Source organism: Hippocampus comes, unplaced genomic scaffold (genome assembly GCF_001891065.2).
Source record: "Hippocampus comes isolate QL1 unplaced genomic scaffold, H_comes_QL1_v1.1 scaffold327, whole genome shotgun sequence".
NCBI lineage: Eukaryota > Metazoa > Chordata > Actinopteri > Syngnathiformes > Syngnathidae > Hippocampus > Hippocampus comes.
Genome location: NW_017806221.1, coordinates 1,649,418 through 1,673,040, shown reverse-complemented (window position 1 = coordinate 1,673,040; position 23,623 = coordinate 1,649,418). Strand labels below are relative to the sequence as shown.

Genomic DNA, 23,623 nt, shown 5'->3' with positions numbered 1-23,623 from the left:
AGGGTTCGATAGCGGTTCCGGCCTTCTTGTGTGGAGTTTGCATGTTCTCCCCGTGCCTGTGTGGGTTTTCTCCGGTAACTCCGGTTTCCTCCCGCATTCCAAAAACATGCATGGCAGGTTAATGGAACGCTCTAAATTGCCCCGAGATGTGACTGTGAGCGCGAAAGGTTGTTTGTGTACATGTGCCCTGCGATTGGCTGGTGTACCCCACCTCCTGCCCGAAGACAGCTGGGATAGGCTCCAGCACACCTGCGACCCTTGTGAGGATAATCAGATTAGAAAATGGATAGATGGATGGATGGATGGATGGATGGATAGTTCAATTGTCATGTCTGAGTCTGAAAACTGGATGGCACCCATATAATGACATGCATACCTTAGAAGAAGAAGAGGAAATCTGACATCATGTCATATAGCACTCTGCTGAGCCGGAAATAACGTCAAAAAATAAATAAATAAAAAATAAAAAAATTAAAAATATGAGTCTAACTGAGAATTACAACACGGAGCTAATCCAAATGTCCGGTAGAAGCCCAGACAGTAACCAGCACCCAATTTAAAACTACTTGCAGCAATTGAAGGCTTTCACCTGCGTTGATCAGAAGCTTCGTACTAATGCTAATGGGAGCCACTATCACATCAATGATCTTATTGGCAAGCTTTGAACTTATTACAGGAACACACGCCCCTCAACTGCTTTTATAGGAAGCAACAGTAGCAGCCCAGCTCAACAATGCTGGCGGCATGAGGCTTATTTTCTTGTCAATGCCAAAGTGTGTGCTATAAATATAGAAAATGCATTTCTGAATATTTGTTGGGGGTTTTTATGGTAATGTTGGTGGAGACATTCGGTTCCCAGAATTCATTGTGTTGTGCAATACATTTAATTAATGAAGATGACCTTGAAACGATTTAGTTCCTGATTATAAAACAGCCATTTGAGACATCGCGACAGCGACCAATACCAGCATTAGCCGCCATCGCAAGTTCCAACACCCTGAAATAAGGCCGGGCATCGGCCCGATACCAATACCCGGTATCAGTACTCACCCACCCCCAGTATTCGGCATCTAACATTTTGCTATATGGAACGCTGAAGCTGCCTTTCCCCAATGAGAAGTGGAGCTCATTAAGGCATACTTCGACAATGATGTAGACACCCACGAGAAGTGACCCTGCAACCTATTTGGAACCTTCGCTCCTATATTAAGAAACTCGCTCCCTGCGTTGAACATCACAATCTTGTTCAAATGACAGTGTCTGACCCCGCGCAATTTATTTAAATCAATTCTCTCTTGAGAACACGTAGGCAATTAAAAATATATTGAAAGGGGAAATTAAAATTAGTCAGGAGTTATTCGGGGCATGTTAACTCCAGCTAGCGCCAGATGTATTTCAACAGCATTAAGCGCCTTCTGCAGAACTGTCCTCTGTTGGTGCTGTAACAAAATCATACTGCATATCGAGGCAAAGCCAATTGGAGGACTCCCAAACTGCTGGACTCGGTCACTAAGTGACTGGCACATCTGTCTTCCTCTCTACTGCCCCAGTCCAAATCAAGCAAAACAGGGCAAGGTGTTGTGTAGAAGCTATGAGTCATGAGTTTTGGCAACGAAAACAACAGAGGTGCTATTGCCTCGTTTGTTTCTTCTGTTGACTAGCTAAAAGGTGAAATTGAAATGGAAAACAAGTTGCTTTTAGTCATTAAAATGAATAAGTAAAATCTAAAAGGTGTGACAATAAACAGTAATGCTACACAAAAGAACCTATTTCTCTCATATTGCGTTTGAATATATCCAACCCTAGCTGAGAGCTGATTTGAGTTACATTCCGCTATCTCCATCATCTATTACTGAAGATGCGTATCCTTAAATACACCAATTTCAATTTGGAAAATAAAATTTCCATACAGGTCGAATAGGTTGATACTTCTGCCAGAAAAATTCACACATCAATGCGCATGGTGGGAAAAAAAAAATCCACTTGGGTGGATAGAAATGAAAATGTTAAAACATACTTTCATGGCATTATTGTTGCACATGCATGCGCGTGTGATGTGTGTCATCAAATTTCAAAAATACCAAGAGCAATACCAATGCTCTGACAGAGGTGCTAGTAACAACAGAAAATAAAACTCCTCAACTGCAAAGACAAATAAGACCGACATCTTGCCATGATTGGAAATATATTGCCAAGAGCAGATGGTCCAAATGGTTTATACAGTGTCCCAGAATACAAGCTTGGAACCGGCAGACATTTTTCCACAGTGTTCATTTTTGTTATTACTCACATCCTGCAGAGGACCAAAAATCATTTCCCCTCACTCTTTTCAACATACAGTGACAAAGACAGCTGCGGGGCTTGGAAGGTCGACAGGAGATGAGGAGCAAGGTGCTTTTTAATGGACCGCAAGGGAGTAGTAGACTACATTTACAAAATTGTAGTTTCCCTGGCGCAGGTGAGGTTTGTCTGAAGTGAGATCTTGATGTGAAAACTACAAAATAAAAAATTTAAAAAGTCTACATACACCGGTTCAAATGTCAGGTTTTTGTTATGATAAAAAAAAAAAAAAAAGACTGAAAACTTGAGTGGGAACCTTTCCCGGTTCTTTGATCTTTAATGCTTGCTAGACTAACAGTAACTACCAGAAGACTGTAATTTCCCAGTAATACTCTATAATGGATGCCAAAATGATGGAGTACATGGCCGTGGAGCTTTTTCTGCCAAATGCCAAAGGTCTCCCCTGCCCAAAACGATCCTTTTTCTTAGTCATACCTGCAAAAGGGACCAACTTTGCCTAGCCCATGTAACAATGAGTGCTCACTGGATTCAACTAATAAGTGTACTAAAAAGTGCCATAGATAGGGAAAGTCCGAGCAAATAGAACGGTCATAGCGATACAACAGCCTGGCTGAAGTCACCAACCTAATTGTGTGTGTCAAACAGGCTTAATTCCAACATGACCGAGATAAATGGACAATTTTCTTTGCTCCCATCTTGTCACACTAAAATAGCCAAGAAGACAGGAGATTGTTGTCACATTTACAAAGCACTGGCCAAAAATTCCTTCAATGTAGCTGTTGGCCTATGAGCAACATCCCTGAACAGTTTCATTCTCTTCCTTTCATTAATTGTGGAGGAACTTCCAGTTCTTGGTAATGTCACTCTGTTGTGCCATATTTTCTTCACTTGCTAATGACTATCTTCAGTGTGTTCCAGAGCATATATCATGCTTTGGAAATAATTTTTTAGCCTTCACCTGACTGATACCTTTGAACAATGAGATCCCTCTGACGCAGTGGAAGCTCTCGCTGCACCACGGATTATGCTGTAAAAGGTGATTGTGAGGAAAATCCTACTAGAACAACTGAACTGTATTTGGGGTTGTTCAGAGGCTCCCATTTAACCTAAGTTTGAATATGATCCCCAGTTATAAGAGTGTGTGCACCCACATAATCTCAGCTATTTAGTTCGACTTTCCCTCTCTACAATAGATTGTTTCTTTTATTTTTTTTAATAGAGTTGTCCCAGTTTATATCTCACAATAATGGAGGAAAGACTTTTGAAATGATTTATCTTGCTCTCATTTTTCAAAAACCTGGCATGAGACCAGGGGTGTGTGGACTTTTCATATCAATTGTAGGTGAGAGTCATTCAGGGTGAATAAATTCAGGGAGCAAAAGAAACATGTCAATAAAATCAGTCCGTTTCAATCATGATTACATTGTGTTACTTTCTCTTGACATTTGGCTTATCTGAACCACTTCACTCCACAGCAGCTCCAATATAATCCGCCACAGAGTGTCACGTTTGTCAGATAGACAAAACTGATAGCCACCGTCTTGGAGCCAGCGACGTTATCTCAAGTTTTTCCTCAATCATTCACTGTCACGCCTTGCCTTGATTAAGCAAAGCAAACATTACCAAAAGAAAACAGTCAAGAGATATCCATTCTTGTTTTCCAATTGCAAAAACAACTGAAGCAAAACCCTTTAAATTGATTTGGATTGGAACACGTCCTCAGAGCTCAGTTAACAGAATGCCAGTCAGAAGTTTGGAGACGGTCTTATTGAGAGGAAAAGTCCCAACTTGTGACTAGTACTCGTAACATCATATAAATAAGGTTTCTCCAAAAAGTTGTGCAAATATAATTTCAATGGGTGCCATTTTGTACAATTCAAAACCTTTGTCTATTACATGTACACATATACCCGTATGTATGTACATATAATAATAGCTTTAATTCCGAAAACTTTTGTTGAGGGATCGGGTTTTCTCAGGATGTGGGGGCATAATAGGTTGCAAACCAGTGACATATATTTTTTTTCTCCAATATGTTGTATAAAAGACTGTAATCACAGGGTTATCATCATCTGTATTGCAAAAAGCAAAAACAAACCCTAAAAATTTTTTCAGGTCCGGTACTTCATTACATAGCCAATTAATGGCAGTGACTGCAAGTCAAAAATCACATGGGTTTAAGGCAATCGTGACATGCAGGTGACAAACCTAACACCACTGGATCTGAGTGAGTGTGGAATTAAGATGATGCGGCGGCTAAATTTCTAGTCAATTTTCAAGGGTTTGCTGTTCCTTAGCCTTGTGTCAAACTTGTTCCATGTGTGCATTTCTCAGTCATCCGTCCTATAATAACTAAACTAAGAAACAGTAGAGTGAAACTCACTCCCTCCCTTCTCCCCATAACTCCTTGTCTCTCTCTCTCTCTCTCTCTCTCTCTTTCTCTCTCCAAACACACACACATTCTCAGGAGAGAGCTTCATTACACAGGGATTACCAAAAGAAATGTTTTAATCAAGTTGTGCAGACAGCTGCGGATCGCAGGGCGAGAAAATGGCAATGACGTGGTTCATCAGGCGTTAAAGGAGAACATATCAAGAGGCCTGCGTATGAGCGTGTGTGTAGCTTCCTGCCGCTGTCTAACATGTCCAGCTGTGGTGGACGTGTGGGTCATTATTAGGATAAGAATTACGGTCTCAGACATATTTTCAAGTTTTACTCACAGCAGTTGTAAATCATGTCACGGTGAAACACAGCAGAGTAATGTTGTTTAGTATTATTCTGGGGCAGAAGACAGAAAAGGGAAATATGGACTATGAAGCAGCAAAAATTGGATAGACTTGTTGATGGGAAGCAGTGGAGCTGCACCGAAGTCTGAGGAATTGCAGGGAGGAGAGGAAAGTGGAATGCACACCACAGTGATAATCCATTCAAAGTTGATAATCCATCCACCCTTCCCCATTTCCCACTGTTTTCCCTCCCTCAAGCTTCAGTTCCTCAGATGACTGATTCAGGCATTAAGCGAGTTTCAGTCAACGGAAAACATCAACACCTGCTCTTCATTTCACCCTATGGTTTGCAGCTTCAACAAAAACATCTTACTCTACTATTTGAATTGAATAAATACTCCTGGGTGGAGAAGACGCTGACTTTTCAACATCTTACATAGCATACTGGTCACAGTGAGCTGGAGTTATCAATCATTGTTGACTTCAGCTACCAGATGACAACTGAATACCAACGGCGAGATGATTATTTCCAGTATATGATGTCCGTCAACTCGGCAGTCGGAATAAACTCTGAGAATGATGACGCTGTCTTGCTGCAGGGCGTAATACACCCAGAGAGTTACACGTGTCAACCACATACATTGACATTGATAACCAATTGAAAGAAAGAAAACGTCACTACACAATGGGACAAAATAGGATCGCCTCTGTATTGCCTGAAAACGTATCTTTTATCTCGCTAAAAGTTTACAATGAAGTGCAGTCCATTTCGAAGTGTCAATTAGATCAATATTAAATCAGATGCCATTGCAGGTTTGAATGGACCCCTTGTGGGGACAATTAAATTTCTGAATTACAAAATGGATAGCATTCACAAGTTGCCTTTTTTTTCTCTTTTCTTTAGGTTTGAATGGACCCCTTGTGGGGACAATTAAATTTCTGAATTACAAAATGGACACCATTCACAAGTTGCCTTTTTTTTTCTTTTCTTCATTCCAACTTGCAAACAAAATACAACTGTCAATCTTTCTTGTTCCCCTCTTTTTCTGTCTATCAATCTCTTCTTTTTCACTCTTTTGTATACACAAGTATATACCCTTGCAAACAAAATACAACTGTCAATCTTTCTTGTTTCCCTCTTTTTCTGTCTCTATCAATCTCTTCTTTTTCACTCTTTTATATACACAAGTATATACATAACTATTTTCTATCAGGGATGGTCAAAGAGGCGGCAGAACTGCATCAATTTTTAAAACTTCCCTTATCTGTAAGGAGATCATTTTTAACAGGTATTTATTTTTCGAACATGATGCCTTTGTAGCATCTCTGCATCGCTGTCTATAGACCTCCTCTATCAGGGATGGTCAAAGAGGCGGCAGAACTGCATACATTTTTAAAACTTCTCTTATCTCAAAGGAGATCATTTTTAACAGGTATTTATCTTTCCAACATTATGGCTTTGTTTGTAGCATCTCTGCATTGCTGTCTATAACCTCCCCATCACTCCACTTCTTTTATTAGTGAATTTTCAGAGTTTTTATCCATTTTACATTCCACTTATTAATTTATTTAATTAATTTCAATGACTGGCGAATTTAATTTGCCCGTGGACAACATCTCAGAGCAGACAATTTTTAAACCTTTTAAACTGTTTGGATTTGAAAAAAGTCTCCCAGCCGACTCACAACAGTGGACACACCCTGGACCTGATCGAAACTTAGGGCCTGTCCATTGGTGTGTCCTTTGTTGTTATCCTGGCTGTGTATGTTTTACCATGGCCAGTTTTAATCATCAGGAACCCCCGGGGAGAAAAGTGAGGAAACGCCACCTAACTTCTGAAGTGGTTGCAAATTTTATCAAGATCTTAAAGAGCACTGCTGCTGATATTTTACCTGCACCCTGTGATTTTATTGTTGATAATTTTATCAGGAATTTAAAATCAACACTATATTCAGTGGCTTTACTTTCAACTAAAACTAGAAAAATAAAGACCACACCCCTGTGGAGAAAGGATGTTATCAAGAGCTCAAAAAGACAATGCAGGAGTGCAGACAGGAGGGGGAGAAAAAGTAAACTAACAGTTCACCATGAGATATTATGTGAACAACTAAAATCTGACAATAAAACAGTCAAACAGGCAAGAACATCCTATTTTTTTTATCTCATCACAGTGAATAAAAACAGTCCCAGCATTCTCTCTCCGCCTTTGAACTTTTAAACAAGTCCCATTCGAAAAAGTTCCCACAGACACCAACAGACGCTCTCTGTGAGGACTTTGCAGACCACTTCTGAAGTAAAATCGATGACAAAAGATCCTGTCTTTTATCACCTCAAAATCTAAGTTTCAATAAACTTGGACAGTCATTTTTACCGGAGGAAACACTGGAAAGTTTTGCCCTGGTTGATGCAAGGACACTTGGTTGAATTTTCTCACAGGTAAATCCAACAACCTGCCTTCTAGATCCGCTGGGAGGCGTGGCAGCTGTCACTCAGCGTGGATTAGCCACCCTTGGGTGCTTTTTTTCCTCATATGGTTTCTCTGTGCCTTGCCATGTCTTCTTTTTAATATCAGGGTCGTCTGTGTGTGTGTGTGTGTGTGTGTGTGTGTGTGTGTGTGTGTGTGTGTGTGTGTGTGTGTGTGTGTGTGTGTGTTTTGGGGGGTCCTCTTTTTATGTTGTAATTTTAAAGTTTTAATTGCACACCACTGAGTTCCATTTTTATGTACGAAAAGTTTTATATGAATAAAGTTTGAATGGTAGACAAGTAGACAGACAGACACACACACACACACACACACGCAGACACACGCACGCACACACACATAGTATAGTTGCTAAACATGACAAGTCAGCACGGCGTTGACCTCCTTGTTCTTGGGTTCACTTGGACATACAGACCAGGAGCTGCTCGCCTTAACTATGAACAGAAGTAATGAGGCATTACAATCACACCACAAGGCTCATGCCTCAGATGCCTCAAGCAGCCTTCATAAATCACCACATGAGCTAATCTAGAGTCTAGACTACTGGTCCAGACATAGTAATGGACTTTTCAACTTCACATAAAACAATCCTTCAAGTTGTGTTAAAAACTGAATCAACTACTGACAATGTAATAAGAGTTACAGCAAGAATTAGGTACCAAGGGAAAAGAAACTCTCTTTTCGTACAGAAACATTAACAGGGTAAATGAACTTTTTGTGGCTATACAACATGCACCTGTAATGCCACATGGTCTAAGAAATTACCCCCTCTGAAATAGCTGAGCGAGAAACAGGGGCTGTTAAAAGTGCCACATAAAAGCTGACGCGGGCCTGAATTATAGTCTGCAAAGCCACCAGCCACACTAAGGTGCCGCAGGTTTTGTTGGTCGGTTGGGCTGGCGGGCCCCAGACTTGGCCTGCCTCCATGTGCCGATGCTTTCAGGTGGCCCTGCATATTGCATGGCATGAGCGTGAGGGGGGACAGCTCTAGCGTAGATCAATGCAGGTGGCACTTCTAACACCACTTCTAAGTGCCACATCCCGCAACAATCCCTACTTTTTATAGCACTGATCTCATCTGGGATTAAGGGTTTAACAGCCTGAACAATTGAAACTAAGCATGGGTGAAGTTGGGAGCTCCAGACATCGCAATTGTAGAGAGGTTTATGTGAGTCCAAGTATATTGCTCGTGCCCTTCAAACCACAGTCACTGAAATAACTTGAAATTGAGTAAGAATGCATTTTGACAGGCCAAAAAGCTTCTGGGAGAATGTCTTTAAGACAAGATGCCTCGTATTTTCAGACACAAAATAAAGCATACCAAGAAAAGGCTGTTCCCTACTGTGAAACATGGAGGAATTACATTCTGGGGCAGCACCTGACACAACCTGTCTTGAATCTGTGCAGAGGACATTGAACTCTAAAAATGATCATGGCCAACGTGCCAGTGGGTGTCAGAAAGCTCGGTCTCGGCTCCAGTGGTCCCCCAACAGTCTAATGACCTAAAACAACCAAACGGGCTATTCTAAAGTGGCCTTCTATGAGCTCCGATCTAAAGGTGATTGAATTTGTGTGGAAGGAGTTGAAACATGGAGTCCGGAGAAGGCACTTATCACATGAGAGACAGCTGGAGTAGGAGCTGGAGGTGAACAAGTCTCATTGAGAGTTACTTCAGTCGGTTGGTTGTAAAAGCTTCAGTTGTTTGCGTGATAAGAATTCAAATGATGAACCGATTTTCATCAGTTAATCAACCATTTCATGATTGTCACTAGTCAGTGTCAAACTCATTCAGCGACCGATGGGTTTTTTTTCTTTAGCAGAAGTGTCCGAACAATATTTCCATGTACACAGTGCGATACTCTAATTCAATGTCATTTCACAAAATAGCTGCTGAAGTCACGAGAATGAATGCATTTTTCTTGCCAGCAGAGAGATGTTATGCCGTTTATGGTTTCAACATTTAATGTGTTAAAAAGGAATTGTCCTTACAAATAGAAGACAAGAAACTACGGTCTTTCATCTTAACATACTGAGCCAACATTATAAAACCACATTTTGCTGAAATTGATAGTTGCCATGCTCCTGACCCCAATCCATGACACAACACTTCAAGAACGCTGATCCTGTTCTCAGGGAACCCAAATTGCAAAAAGTTAGGTAACCTTCACCTCTGCTCAGATACTTTGGCGGAGAACCTGACTGTGCGTTGGATTCACGTTTACTGTTTAACAACTGCTAATACTATCTGTTAAATATTAGCAGAAGCAATTCACACAGTGTTCCACTATGCCACTCAAATTAAATGTGTTATGGTTAGAAGAAAAAAATTGACTTCAGGTTGGTTAAGGTATCCAGGGTTTAACCGATCAGGACACTTTCAGTCAAGAATCGTATGATGATTCAAAAAATAAATAAATAAATAAAAAAGCTGGCACGAGTGCAGGTTTATTTTCTCCATTCTGCATAATTTCCAAATCCCCCCCCCCAAATTCACATGGTCACTCTGCAATCGCTAACAAGCACTGTAGTCCAATTACCTTAGAAACATCGCTTATGTGAAGGGATCCATGATCTGACAGAAGAAATCATGCCCAGCTAAGGCCAAGGGTGGCAGACAAAGGATGTCAGAGCAATGTACTTTCCCCACTGAAAGTCCCAGGCTGCCCACTGTGCGAGGCAAGAGCCTTTGTGGTGAGACCAAAAGCAACATGAGGACTATAAGTAAACTCACAGGAGAGGAGCTGGACTTGAACAGATGCTCAGTGGTTATCCACATTGTAATGTGTAATTGTATAAAAGCAAGGAAGATTCAGTTAAAGTATGTCAAATGTGTGTTTATTTGTCTGTTCGAGTAAATGACTGAACAGAAGCAACTGAATTGCATCCCTTGTCTTTTCCAGTCATATATCCTCACAATTCCATTTACTTTAAAAGGAGAGTCAGGACGATGAGCAATCTGTTGCTGCTTGCAAATAGTAATCCAATCCCAACAAAGTGCAGCATGTACTGAATAAATTCATTTTCTTTTGGGTTATCATTTCCATTTATGCCAGGGGTCTCCAAGATGTTGGCCCTTCGCTCCAGGGATCATGTGCATCATTGATGGGAAATTGTGATTTCCAAGGCAGGTTGTAGAGGTGATTGTTAGAACACGAACACCTGCCTAGATGTATAGAGATGTTGCACAGTAATGTGTAGCTACCTTCCTAAATAATTATTGATCATTATTGTGGGGAAATAACATGATCAGTGTCTTCACATAGATGATAACATCTAATGAAAGGTAATCTGAGCAAATTTGGTATTTCAGAAGCACTGGTAGCTCTTCACATTAATCACTACATAAGAAGCAGGTCTCAGTTTCAAAAAGGTTGCTAACCCAAATCTAAACAATGAAAAACTTATCAAAAAAATGCACGAGTGCGCCATTCATAAATGAATGAATGAATGAAACACAGGGATGTTGTTGCGCGAGTCCAGCATGTTGAAAATGCAAGAAAGAAAAAGGAAAAAGTGAAATATCACAGGGTTGCTGCTCTTTTGAACCGAGGTCCTGTCAAATCAGCTCACCATCATTCTTACAGGCACACACTGTCAGTTTGTGTTAATTACAGATAGAGATGAGGCACCTGAGACAGAAAAGGTCAAACTTAAGTCAAGGTATACTTGAAAGATCTAAAAGTCTAAAGGCACAAGAACACCGTGTCTATTAATCACTTGAAGGAGGTAGACATGCAGCGGGAGCTTGTCAGTGTTATTTCTAAGGGCTGGTCCCAGATCCAAAAAAGAAATCCAGCCCAGTATGATCTGTGAGGTTTTCTTAAAAGAGAAACACAATGTGAAAAATAACATGCGTTTCAAATCTGAGTCCACTATTTGATGTAGGCAGGGCAGAAAAGGCGCACTTGGAGATCAAACAAGCGACTACAAGTTATTGAGAACAGAGATGTAAAACAGTCTTGACAAAGACTTGCTCATACAGAAGACGACATGGTGGAGTTCTCGTTTCCTGCGTGACCTGCTCTCAAGTGTACACATACGATAATTGTCTGGAAAAGAAGTCAAGAAAAGTTTAAATCATCTGCAGCCCTTTGACAGGGGCTCAGTAATTGATTCCCAAATCAGGCACTTCACTGCAAGTTGTGGGTAAAAGTGCAGAGGCTATAGTGCGCTTTGTAGCAATGGTTCTCTGGATGTTTCTACAATGGATAAATGAGGTCCTGATTATACCAATATTTCCGCGTATGTCATCTAGTTCAGTCATATTCAGTGGGCTTTGTTATGATTTAGATCAGTGGTTCTTAACATGGGTTTGATTGAACCCTCGGGGTTCGGTGAATCAGTCTCAGGGGTTCGACGGAGCCTCTGCCATGGAGGTTAAGACACACCCGACTCAACATGTCAATTAGTTATGACACGCCCGCTTGGCCATCATTGGCTGGTTTATTTTGTGCACAATTAAAAAACTTATACTTTATACTTATACGAATTGTGTTTACTTTTTTCTGTTTTTAATAAATGTGTTTTTTTATGTCTTGAATTTGTAAAAAAAAAATTGTATTTTTATTTTTCACTAATGAAGGGTTCGGTGAATGTGCATATGAACTGGTTGGCTTCGGTACCTCTAACAAGGTTAAGAACCACTGATTTAGATGGATAAAGAGCACATAAAATTTACATACATTCACACTTATTTGACACACAATCATAGATTACAACAAAGACAAAGGAAGTGATTTTTGTATCTGCTTTAGAAAGAAAAACACTGAAATAAGTTCCATTCACTTTTTTTCTTGCACTCTTTGCTCAGTGAAATGAAGTTGTACTGACACTGACTCACACAACAAATTGCATAGCAGGCGGTCCGCTGTATATGACAGTTCCGGCTCACGTAGGTTCAAATATACGAAAGGCAGACAATTAACTACTTCGCATCGTGGCTTGACAATGCCATCACACAGCACAAGTTAAGCAAAGTGATGCCACACTTTTTTTTTTTTTACATTTATGACCTTGAAGTGTTTTTCACAGAAATATTGACTGCTACGATTCAACTAGTTTATCTCTCCCTCTCTGTGCCTCCCCATTTTTGCAATCCGCCTATATGTTCTGCAACAGTTACATTTTGGTGGTTTTAAAAGATCTAAAAATGAATACAAGTTGTCACTCCAGGTACTCACCAGCATGCAGGCTTCTGGATCATCTTCCCATAAATTGCTGTGCTAAAGGACGGAATAACAGGGATGAGAGGAAGGAACCCGCCTGTAGCGTCTTGGCATGTCAGGCCTGCCTGGAACCCAAACACCTTGAGAAAAGGACAAACATGTTAGCAGATGTGCTTTAAGTCGGTAAGATGACACATCTGCATTGTTGCAATGTTTTCCTATTTCTCAATAAGGTTATGTTATTTGAAATTCAAGCCAACTCTGGCTCATCGTAGGACCTTCGTTGGCCTGCAAAAGCTTAAAAAAAAGCATTATTTTAAAATACATTTTGTGCTTTGGGGGATAACAGTGGCCATTAATTTAATATTCTAAAACACATTTCAATGCACACCCTATGTCTGCCTCCGCAATGAGCTTTTGGCTTGTTTAATTGTTCAAGTTCCATCAGGAAAAGTGGCTTTGTTGGTGCTTACTAACTGGAACGAGCCAAAAAGAGCATAACTTAACTGCTTTGTATGTTTTTTTTTGTTTGTTTTGTTTTTTGTTTTTTTGCAAAAGAGACCTGCTTAGACTCGTGTGGTTGTATTAGCAATGAAAAGCAGGAGGGGATTTTTTTTTTTTTTAATCAAGTAAAAACAAAAATCACCGAATGATTTTGAGTGAGTCAACTTTTGACACTATGCAGGAGGTTGTCATTATTTTGATACTGGTTAAAAGTCAAGAAATGTATGATAAGAGTGAATTAAGAAGAAGGAAAAAAAACACACTTCTGTGCAGGCAATCATTTAAAATGGATGCCTTGACGGCGATGTTCACTGCATTGTCTAAATTGTTGTTTATTGGTACAGTATTACAGCTTGGACATTTGATCAACGGAAGTGTGAGAAGAATTTGGTTTCCAGTCAAATAGTTTGTGTATATTGATTGAACTTTGAAAAGTCGAACGCAATCAGAGGGTGTTCTGTGTTTTAAGGGTCTAATTTTAAGCAGTTTAATGCTGTAATTCGGGGTTTTTTTTGTTTTTGGGGGGATTTTTTTTTTCGTGCATGCAAGAGTTTTAAATGCAGAGTGCATCGCTTGATTCTAATGCTGCCATAAAAAATCTTGGTAGGAGGACATTCCAGAAAAGACGGATAAAACCAAAATAATGACACACCAAAACACAATATATCCATCTTGTTTTCTGTTGTTTCTTTTTAAGAGAGACTACAATTTTGGAAATCTCACTCCTTTTTTCCTCTGGAAAATACATCCCATGAGGCTCCCTCTCAAGCTCATTTTAGTTATTTTCAACAACTGTGGGGGTGGGATAATGGCTTACCACCACCATCAAAACAGACACCTAAACTCTGACAACCACTCTCCATAAAACAAAGATTAAGATAAGCCTTAGTTTATATCCATTGCAAGTCACTTCCTGAAATGGGTGAGATGTGGCCAGACTGACCTCCACCAAGTCATGGTCCCACTCTCAAAATACAGAAGTGGAATTTGACTGCTTAATTGCAGAATTGGCAGATGTTCATTGGCTGTTCAGTTAGAGGCATCCTCATTCACTGACCAATTGATTGTTCACCCTTCAGTGACCCCGTGATAAGGACAAACAGCATCACATCCAGCAAACATCCTGCCTTAAAAAAATATTTCCAGGCCATTCAGGCCAGAGTGGAGCATCCCAGATTAATCCAGATAAATCAGTCAGCTTTCCACAAAAAACAGACCATTGTTCAAAAAAAAGAAACCTATTTTAACTAATAAGAAAACAAGATGAACATAATAGCGCTAGCTTTCCACAAGGTTTGATTATTCACGTTTGCCAAAGCTATTAAACGATATAAGATATAAAATTTATGTAGGAAACCAAGATAAATTCTGTGACAAAATCAGTCAAATTTAACAGGTTTCCTTTTGGAATGGTTTGCTGAGCACAGTGTCTGGGTGTGAGTCATGCTGTTTCTCTTTGAATAAACTATCATTCTTGTAATGGTAAATAAATGGTAGTCTACACACTTCTAAAACTACAGCCCCGTAAATTAAAGTACTTTTACAAGATGTAGTGTGTCCCACTATCCAAGGTTTGTCAAGGAAAACATGTCTCCCTTTGCGTCCAATCGTAAGAGCAAGCCAGGTCAAAAACCAAAAATGGAGTGCTGAATTTATTCAATTTTATATGTATTTCATCAAGTGGATGCACACAATAAGATCACCTGGGTCCAGATACATTTTATAAGTATATGCATAGTGTACTGAAAAAAATTACCTGGATTCAGATTATTTTATTTTGTGCAACCACTTGACGAAAGGAGTAAATTCAGCAAAACCTTATTTAGGTGTACTGTATGACTTAAAAATAAATCCGAAATACCCTAACCAAAGGAGTCAAATGATCCCGCTTGCCAATGTATGTGTAGTACTCTGTTGATAGTGTAATTAGAGCCATTTGTGGAATAAAGAAGAGAATTGGTAAAAGTCAGAACCCTGCCAAGGAGGTGGACAAAATAGCAATGAGTAGATCGCATTAAGTGACATCTGGCAATATAAAATTGTCAGTGAACACAAACATGTTGTTGAACATACATGCCGAACGAACTAATTAAACTTTAAAGCCAACACACCAACATGAGAAGGTCATAGTGCCAGCAATAATAGTGGTCTTAGCATCACATTGATCACCTGAGAGGGACCAGAGCAGGACTGGTAATCATCAGGAAGCTCACAGTGCTAAGATTTTTATGACCAGGTGGAAAAAGGTCATCAAGGCCAGTAAAGGGTCATTTGCACCATAACAGGGTGGAAGTGTGACTATTTAGTTAATGGACTATAGACATTGAACGAGCGTCTATTAAAACAAAAAAATCTGGTGTAAAAACACCGTCGAACATTTTCAATCAGATCTGGTGGACCTTTTTTAAATAACTTTATTTTTGGAGACGTAATATAAAAATAACCTTTTAGTCGTTCAAAATCATTCCAGTGGAGGATAATGAATCACATCTTGCATTAATGAAAAGGACACCTGTTCTTTACCACAGTGAACCGGTGAAATGGATCAGAACCAGTCCAACAATTTTAAATTGTCCCATTTACCTTGAGGTAAAAATGTGCGTAGCAGTGATGTAGGAGGTTGTCAGGAGGCTGGTTCAGAGAACTAACAGTGCTGACCAACTCCAGTGCATACATCGGCACCGAATGTTCAACATTCACTCTCTCCACCTGAAACTGCACAGCTGGTAGGGGGCGCACTGGCTGAAATGCTGATATGTTGACCAGTCCTGGTGTAGCCTTGGAAAATGAAAATGGAGGGGAAGAACAATGCAAATGTAAGTATCCACATTGCAAATATTGGTTATTCAGTGTTTTCTTCGGCTGTCTTTGTGTAACCCTGGTTACAGTTTCGAAAAAGGAAGACATACAATATTACACACACGTATGAGTGTGTGCGTGCGTGCGTGGGTGCGTGTGCACACTGCAAAACATTTCAAGCTTGTTTTACTTGCAAATGTAAGTTTAAAAGCTGCCTTGAAAACAGAAGTTAGCTCAAATAGAGCATAATTTTTTGTTTCAACTTAAAAGTTGAAGTTCTTCAAGTCATTATGACTAATTTTCAAGTTCAAAATGTTTTACAAATGGTGACAGTTGATTTCACTTTTAACCACTAGTTGCATCAACTTTAAAAGTTAAAACTGAATTCTGTTGACATATTTATATTTATTCACTGAATTTGAGATATATCTATAAATGTAGACAACATATTGCTTGAGCAACATTGCTGTGTTGCACATGTGCGAAAGAACCCGCAGAGTGGGTGTGAGCAGTCATTTCAAGACTTCACGCAATCATTGCCAGCAAATGCTTTTCAACCAAATATAAAAATATTTGGTCAGTAAGGTCGGCCTCTAAAAAAAGAGATTGAGTTCATGTATCCATGTACAGTATGTATACACATACTGTACAAAAGAAAAATGTTCACTCCTCAAATGTTAGATTTTTTTTTCAACCCACTGAATTGAAGTTAATGATCTGCACTTTAAATGCACATGAATAGTTTCATTTAAATTTCATTGTGGTAGTCGACACCAGTGTTTCCCAATCTTTTTTTCACATCGGAAAACAATTCACAGCACACCATTTAAGCAAAACGATCCACGAAAAAATTGGATAAACAGATTCATTATGTATTACACGTGGGCGGCATCAATCAAGTAATGAAACATTGTGTTTTTTAAAGAGAAAAGACACCATTTTTGGCCCAAATAACTGAGATTGGATAATTGACACCTGATGATTTCTCGAGGCACAGTAATGTGCCTCGGCACACTGGTTGGGAATCACTGCTCTACATAGCCAAAATTAGATAACCTTTTTCTTTGTCCAAATACGAATGGAGCTAACTGTATAAAATATAACATGAATAACAAACGTCTTGGTTATATGTTTCCACTCACCTTGCCCCCCTTGATGACAGGCATTAGCATGTGAAGAAGGTTGAATTCAGCCATAGAAACTGTGACTGAGACTTGGAGGAGTGTGAGACAAGTGAGTCTGGTGGGGATAAATTCCTCTAATCTTGAAATCTCTTCTGGGGTGACAGGACAGCAACTCTCCTCCACCATTTCTGCAGACATTGCAAAATCTCTAACTCATACTAGCAATAATAACACAAGTCAACAAATGTTACTTTTTTTTTTTTATCCAAGAGGAGAGTTAATTTTTGTAGATTATTTTTTGTGCTGATTCCAAATCTGCCCTTCTTTTTTTCTGAAACACATGAGGTTTCCTAAATAATAATAATAATAATATAATGACTAAATACAATAATATAATATGTAATGTAATTTTTTTGATATTTATTAATTAAGAGTTAGGTTTAGCACAATTTTTTTTGAAAGATCATAGCTATAAAACACAACACATGGGAAAATCCGTATTACGCAAACCAAAAATCAAAAAATGGAAAACTCTCACAAACCTGATTAGCTTAAAACAAACAAAAAAAGAACATCAGCATCAAAAATACTTTTAGGGACACCTAAAGCCATCTCCATTAAAATTTGATGTTGACCAGTGTAAATGAAAAAACGACTTTACTGCTTATATACAGTATTGCAAGGGTGCAGTAAAGAATATAATAACAGAAATAATACTGAAATAAGAGTAAGCGCAGTGGCAGCTTCGACATCACTTCCACTTATGCCGCAGCATGTCGAGACCGCTGCCTCATGGATGTCTCAAGTCGACTGACTTTGCATTTCCTTGTTCTCTCGGAATATGTCACGATTCCATTAGACCTGCTGCCACTTCTCATTCCACGGCATCGTACGTGTTTATGAACAGCTTCTTTACGTTTGTATGTGTTTATCAACAACTTCTTTCTGTTAGTGCTCCATATATACTAATAAAATGTAGAAATGCATACAACCAAATATCTGCTGCAGTCAATTTATAAAATAGTTTCTCCTTTTCATGCTGGACTGTGTACACTGTTTTCCTGTATGGTTTGATATACTTGTGTGTGTGTATATATATATATATATATATATATATATATGAAGCAAACATCGAATAAGTTGTGGTGTCCATGTGATCATCAAGTGTTACAACCGAGCATGATGGCCATTGTTCAACATTCAGAAGTAAAACCACGGCACTCGATTGGTTAGTACATCGGCCTCACAGTGCAGAGGTGCAGGGTTCGACTCTGACTGCGGCCTTCCTGTTTGGGATTTGCATGTTCTCCCCGTGCCTACATAGCTTTTCTCCGGGGACTCCGCTTTCCTCCCACATTACAAAAACATGCATGGAAGGCTAATGGAACACTCTAAATTGTCCCTCGTTGTGAGTGTGAGCATGAATGGTTGTTTGTCTATGTGTGCGCTGCGATTGGCTGGCAACCAGTTCAGGGTGTCCCCCGCCTACTGCCTGAAGACAGCTGGGATAGGCTGCAGGACACCCGCGACCCTTGTGGGGATAAGTGGATTAGAAAATGGATGGATGGATGGATGGATGGATGGATCATTTTTACCTTTTTTACTTCAGTGTGCAGTGTTGGCCAGGCACCAAGCACTTCAATACAAAACAATGACCCCAGCATTCAACGATCTTTTGCAAACTATGGGCTGAGTGAACTACCTTTATTTTCTTTATAGCACACTGCAGGACGGTTTGATTTAAGCATACTGTATACCTGGTTTTGAACACGTTTATTTTGGGCTCTCATGTCACACTCGTGGATCTTGTTTCCTGAGAATCATCCCATTTACAGTATCTCACAACGTACAGCTCCTCTTGTTGAAACTGCTGAACAAAAGTTAGTACCATGCATCCCTAAGATTCCACAGATCCCTCCTCCCTCATGCATGCGCACTCCAACCACAAATGGCTGATGAATATCCAGTATGAGGGCAGACTTGGACAGTTTCATTGGTACACTGTGACATGTTTGGTTATTTCATTGGTCAGATATGACGAGACTATGGGTAAATCCATTGGCAGCTTGAAGCTCATCAGAAAAAAATTCACTCAAAAAATGGTGTCACATTAAAAGCAGCACGGTTCAAAGACTGGGGAAAAAAGGTGCGGCTTATAGTTTAGAATGTCCTGTAACATGGGAAAAAGTGAAGCATTGTAAATAATTTCTTCACCAGAAGTGATATGACATTTGCTCATGCCCAAATGTTAGCAAAAGAAAAAAGGGGAAAAAAAAAGAACTTCAGATTTGTGTATGCATTTGTTGTGTTTATCTGCTATTTATTGAGCAGGCTACTTCCAGGCTCCATGGAGGACAGTGTAGAATGCTACAGTGACACAAATTGGTTTGGCAAGTGTTAATTTAAGATTAATTAGTATGACGATGGAGATGTATTTATTTATTTACCGGTATTTATTAAAGTCTGTTTAATTTTGGGATTTAACTTCGAGCTAAGAAGAGGAGAAGAGGCCTAAAATGGCTGAGATCAGCGACACATGTGGGGAAAGTGAAAGAAATATGTGGCACCAGTCATAAGACTTAGTGAAAACCCAATCTTGTATTATTAATCACAGATTGTAAGTCAAACCTACGGATTTTATCATTTCACTATAATGTGAATTATTGCTTTCGATATCACACACACACACACACAAACACACACACACACACACACACACACACACACACACACACACACACACACACACACACACACACACACACACACACACACACTCCATATTCTTTCACAACACCGCAGGGATGAACTCAACAGTGCTGCAGAGCTGATCACTAAAGAGGTGTTAGGCTCAACCTCCCTTACATAGTCCAAAAGCCCACGGCTTTTATGTACATCAACGAGGTGAAAGATCGGTCGTGCCAGGAAATAACAATGCGATGAATATACAGTATTGTAATGTGCAAACTTGTGTAATTTCTGACAACCGGCTGAATGGAGGAGAAATTGAATCCAGAGAGTAGAAAGAACTCTTAATACTAGTTGTAAACTCCAGAAAACCAACAATGCAAGTTTAGACACAGTGATACCTTACCTTGCTGCGGTTTGCAATAAGGTTCATACTCATGGTCCATGGCACAGGCGACCATTTTAAGTATACGATGGACAGCGCTACTGTGCAGTTTGATGTCTAAAGGTCCCACCACAAGTCTCTTGATGGATGCTTCTTGAATAGTTGGCAGTACCTCTTCCACATTCACCGCAGAGAAGTCCTGAGTATCTACCAAGAGAAAAATGCATTATGTACCCCAAAAGGTTTAGATACACTACATTGCCGCATTTGGCAAATTCTTTGCTTCAAACTTATGGAAAAAAATTGTAGATAATGCTCACTATGACTATGTCACAGTATAAAAAGAGAGGTCAATCAAGGCCTGAGTTGTGGGCATATGTGAATTTGACAGGCACGTGGGAGCTCTGACAGTAGGCAAACCAAATACTTGTGGAACAACCTAATAAACACCTTGATCTGGCAGTATTTGATGTTTTAAAACACCAGTGTCAAACTCAAGGCCCATGGGCCAGATCCCCCACATTTTATTCAACCTGCAAAAGCATGCTACAATTTGTCCACTTTTTTTGTTGTTGTTTGTGTTTAACTTAAACTCAACCTATTTATAGAGCCCTTTCAAAGAATAAAATAAACAAAAACCTGTAAATAATAAATATTGAATGTAAAACAGTAAGTAATAATAATCAACTAGATATACCTCTTAAAAAACAAACGAAAGCAGTGCCTCCTCTATAGACCAAACAGTCACAGTCCTTGTGTTGGTCACCTGCTGTTTCGCCAGCAAAAAAAAAATGCTAATGATGAAATGCAGCGGCAATTGCGTAATATGGTTGGCTGGGTATTTGGATACACAGAAAGAACAGATAGGGTCTAGTCTATGAACAAACAGTGCAGCTAAGCGTCTGGCTAGCAGCCCATCACGGCTAGCAAAATTGTTTTAGCGGAACTTGCTCAATCATTTGAAATAACCTCGCCCAAATGTGAAGACCAGTGCAGTGTAAAAAGTAAAGAATTAGGGCTGTGCAGATGCAAATTCCACAAGCATTTAAACAGGCTCTCCGGGGACCTCACAGTCAACCTATTTATAGAGCCCTTTCAAAGAATAAAATAAACAAAAACCTGTAAATAATAAATATTGAATGTAAAACAGTAAGTAATAATAATCAACTAGATATACCTCTTAAAAAACAAACGAAAGCAGTGCCTCCTCTATAGACCAAACAGTCACAGTCCTTGTGTTGGTCACCTGCTGTTTCGCCAGCAAAAAAAAATGCTAATGATGAAATGCAGCGGCAATTGCGTAATATGGTTGGCTGGGTATTTGGATACACAGAAAGAACAGATAGGGTCTAGTCTATGAACAAACAGTGCAGCTAAGCGTCTGGCTAGCAGCCCGTCACGGCTAGCAAAATTGTTTTAGCGGAACTTGCTCAATCATTTGAAATAACCTCGCCCAAATGTGAAGACCAGTGCAGTGTAAAAAGTAAAGAATTAGGGCTGTGCAGATGCAAATTCCACAAGCATTTAAACAGGCTCTCCGGGGACCTCACAGACAAAGACTGGGTTTCATACTAAAACATCAAATTCAGTCGCATCCACCAAAAAATAAAAAATAATTTCCAGATGCATTTATTTGTACGTACACATGAATCCAACCACATTCCTTTCATACATCTCAATCAATGCGGAAGAGTTCGAGGACCAGACTCCTCCTCTCCATGCCCCTATATATGTATATGCAAATAAATCTGAGCAGGGTTTGGAGGTGGGAATGATCAAGCTGCGTGATCAAACCATGAGTCACAAATGAAAATAGAGGAAATTAACAAAATGTGAGCTGGAGATGCTTTTAACCAAAATTGAGGCCCAAAAAACTATTATTTGTGGCATGCTGTCCTCAGGAGTCAACAGCAAGCTTAGCGATGAACATCTTTCCATATATGTCGCCTACCGCCAATAGTGACTGAATGTCCATGTATCAGTTTGTGATCTGCGGCAGTTTAAACTTAACGCAAGGTCTGTATGCACGAACCCCCGTCCTCGGCATTGGAAATATTTCCGCGCACATCCACTGCCTATATAAGATGGCTTGTTGAATACGCTTGTTGAAGGGGCATGATTTTGAGATTGATCAGACCATTCGCCCTGGGCATCATGTGATTTGCACGACAATTCTCTAAAGATTATCTGTGAATTTCCACCTACGTTTATATCCACACATTCAAATAAAATCAACTGTGCGTTAATTGTTCATCTGAATATCTCTGATGTGCATTTTTGCACATTAATGATGATGATGATAGATAACTCAAACATGCAATAGCTCTCTTGACATGAAGCATACAGGATATGTGTGTAAAATCTAAACACATATCACATAAATACATATATATTTTTATTGCGGCCCCCCCAACCCTGGCTGAAAGTCCACCACACGTCACTGTCCAGCATCACCTCTCTCTGACTCAGCAGCGGCTCAAAATCAAGAAAAACATGCGTACGCCAGCCAAGCAGTTGCTCCGGAGCACCGCACATTCCCACAGTCATTTCACTCTTGCTACATACATCTGAACGTGAGAGTGGAAAGGTGCATGTGTCACGTTTTTGTGGAGAAGCACCCTTTGAACCTGAGGCCAATGGCCACTCCAGCTGGAGTCAAAGCAACAAAAAAAAATGTGAATGATATTGCTTTTTTTTATAGAGCATAATTCAGATTAATCAAATTGTTGCTGTTGCACTTGTCTGTGACTTTCATTTTCTAAAAAGAAGACAAATCAGTGATACCGCACTTCCATAAAAAGAGAAAAAAAAACTCCTGGCATTGCTTTCATTTCATGTGTCGTTAAATCTATTTTGAGTTGTTTTATATGTTTGCTCCTTTGCTCTATTGATTATGAACTGAACCATAACCTCAATACTTAACGTACACACTGAACCATGATTTTTTTGGGGCATTTACCCTTAGCTAGTCAAACTCGGACTATTTCGATTGTAAACAAATTCCTCATGCATGTACACCCCTCAAGCGATTGAATGATGAGAGGTTGTTTTTTGTTTGTTTGTTTTTTTGCACAGGCTAAACCATTTAATTCGCAAGAGATGATGTTCCTCTATTGTCAATACTCACATCAATGCATTATGAAACTGTTTAATCAATTTCTTAATCAAGCAAAAAATACCCTCTATTTGGGACAAATTTTGCGCAAAATTAGGCATTTGCAATGGTGGTGAGTGGTGGTGTGCAAGGATTTGATGCAGCCCACAGGAATCAGCTCACACAGCATTAAACTCTTGAATGATGAATATACCAAATGTCCACTCACACAGCTGTCCCTTCAGTCTCTGCAGGCCTCTGTTCCAGAGGTCCACTTAAAAGACTGTGTTCCCCAGCAATAAAAGTGAAGAAATTAAAAATAAAAGGGGTGGTTGAATGGAAGACAGGGAGTGGG

General features: G+C 39.6%; 1 protein-coding gene across 1 annotated transcript in view; it reads right to left on the bottom strand.

Moving 5' to 3' along the window:
- vps13b (vacuolar protein sorting 13 homolog B) overlaps positions 1–23,623 on the bottom strand; it is a 343,085-nt gene that overhangs the window by 276,116 nt on the left and 43,346 nt on the right. Inside the window, exons 13-16 of the mRNA XM_019856211.1 lie at positions 20,196–20,381; positions 17,120–17,289; positions 15,762–15,956; positions 12,690–12,814 (exon numbers count right to left, since the gene is read on the bottom strand). Coding sequence (XP_019711770.1) covers positions 12,690–12,814; positions 15,762–15,956; positions 17,120–17,289; positions 20,196–20,381 — 676 coding nt within the window. The remainder of the gene's footprint in view (positions 1–12,689; positions 12,815–15,761; positions 15,957–17,119; positions 17,290–20,195; positions 20,382–23,623) is intronic.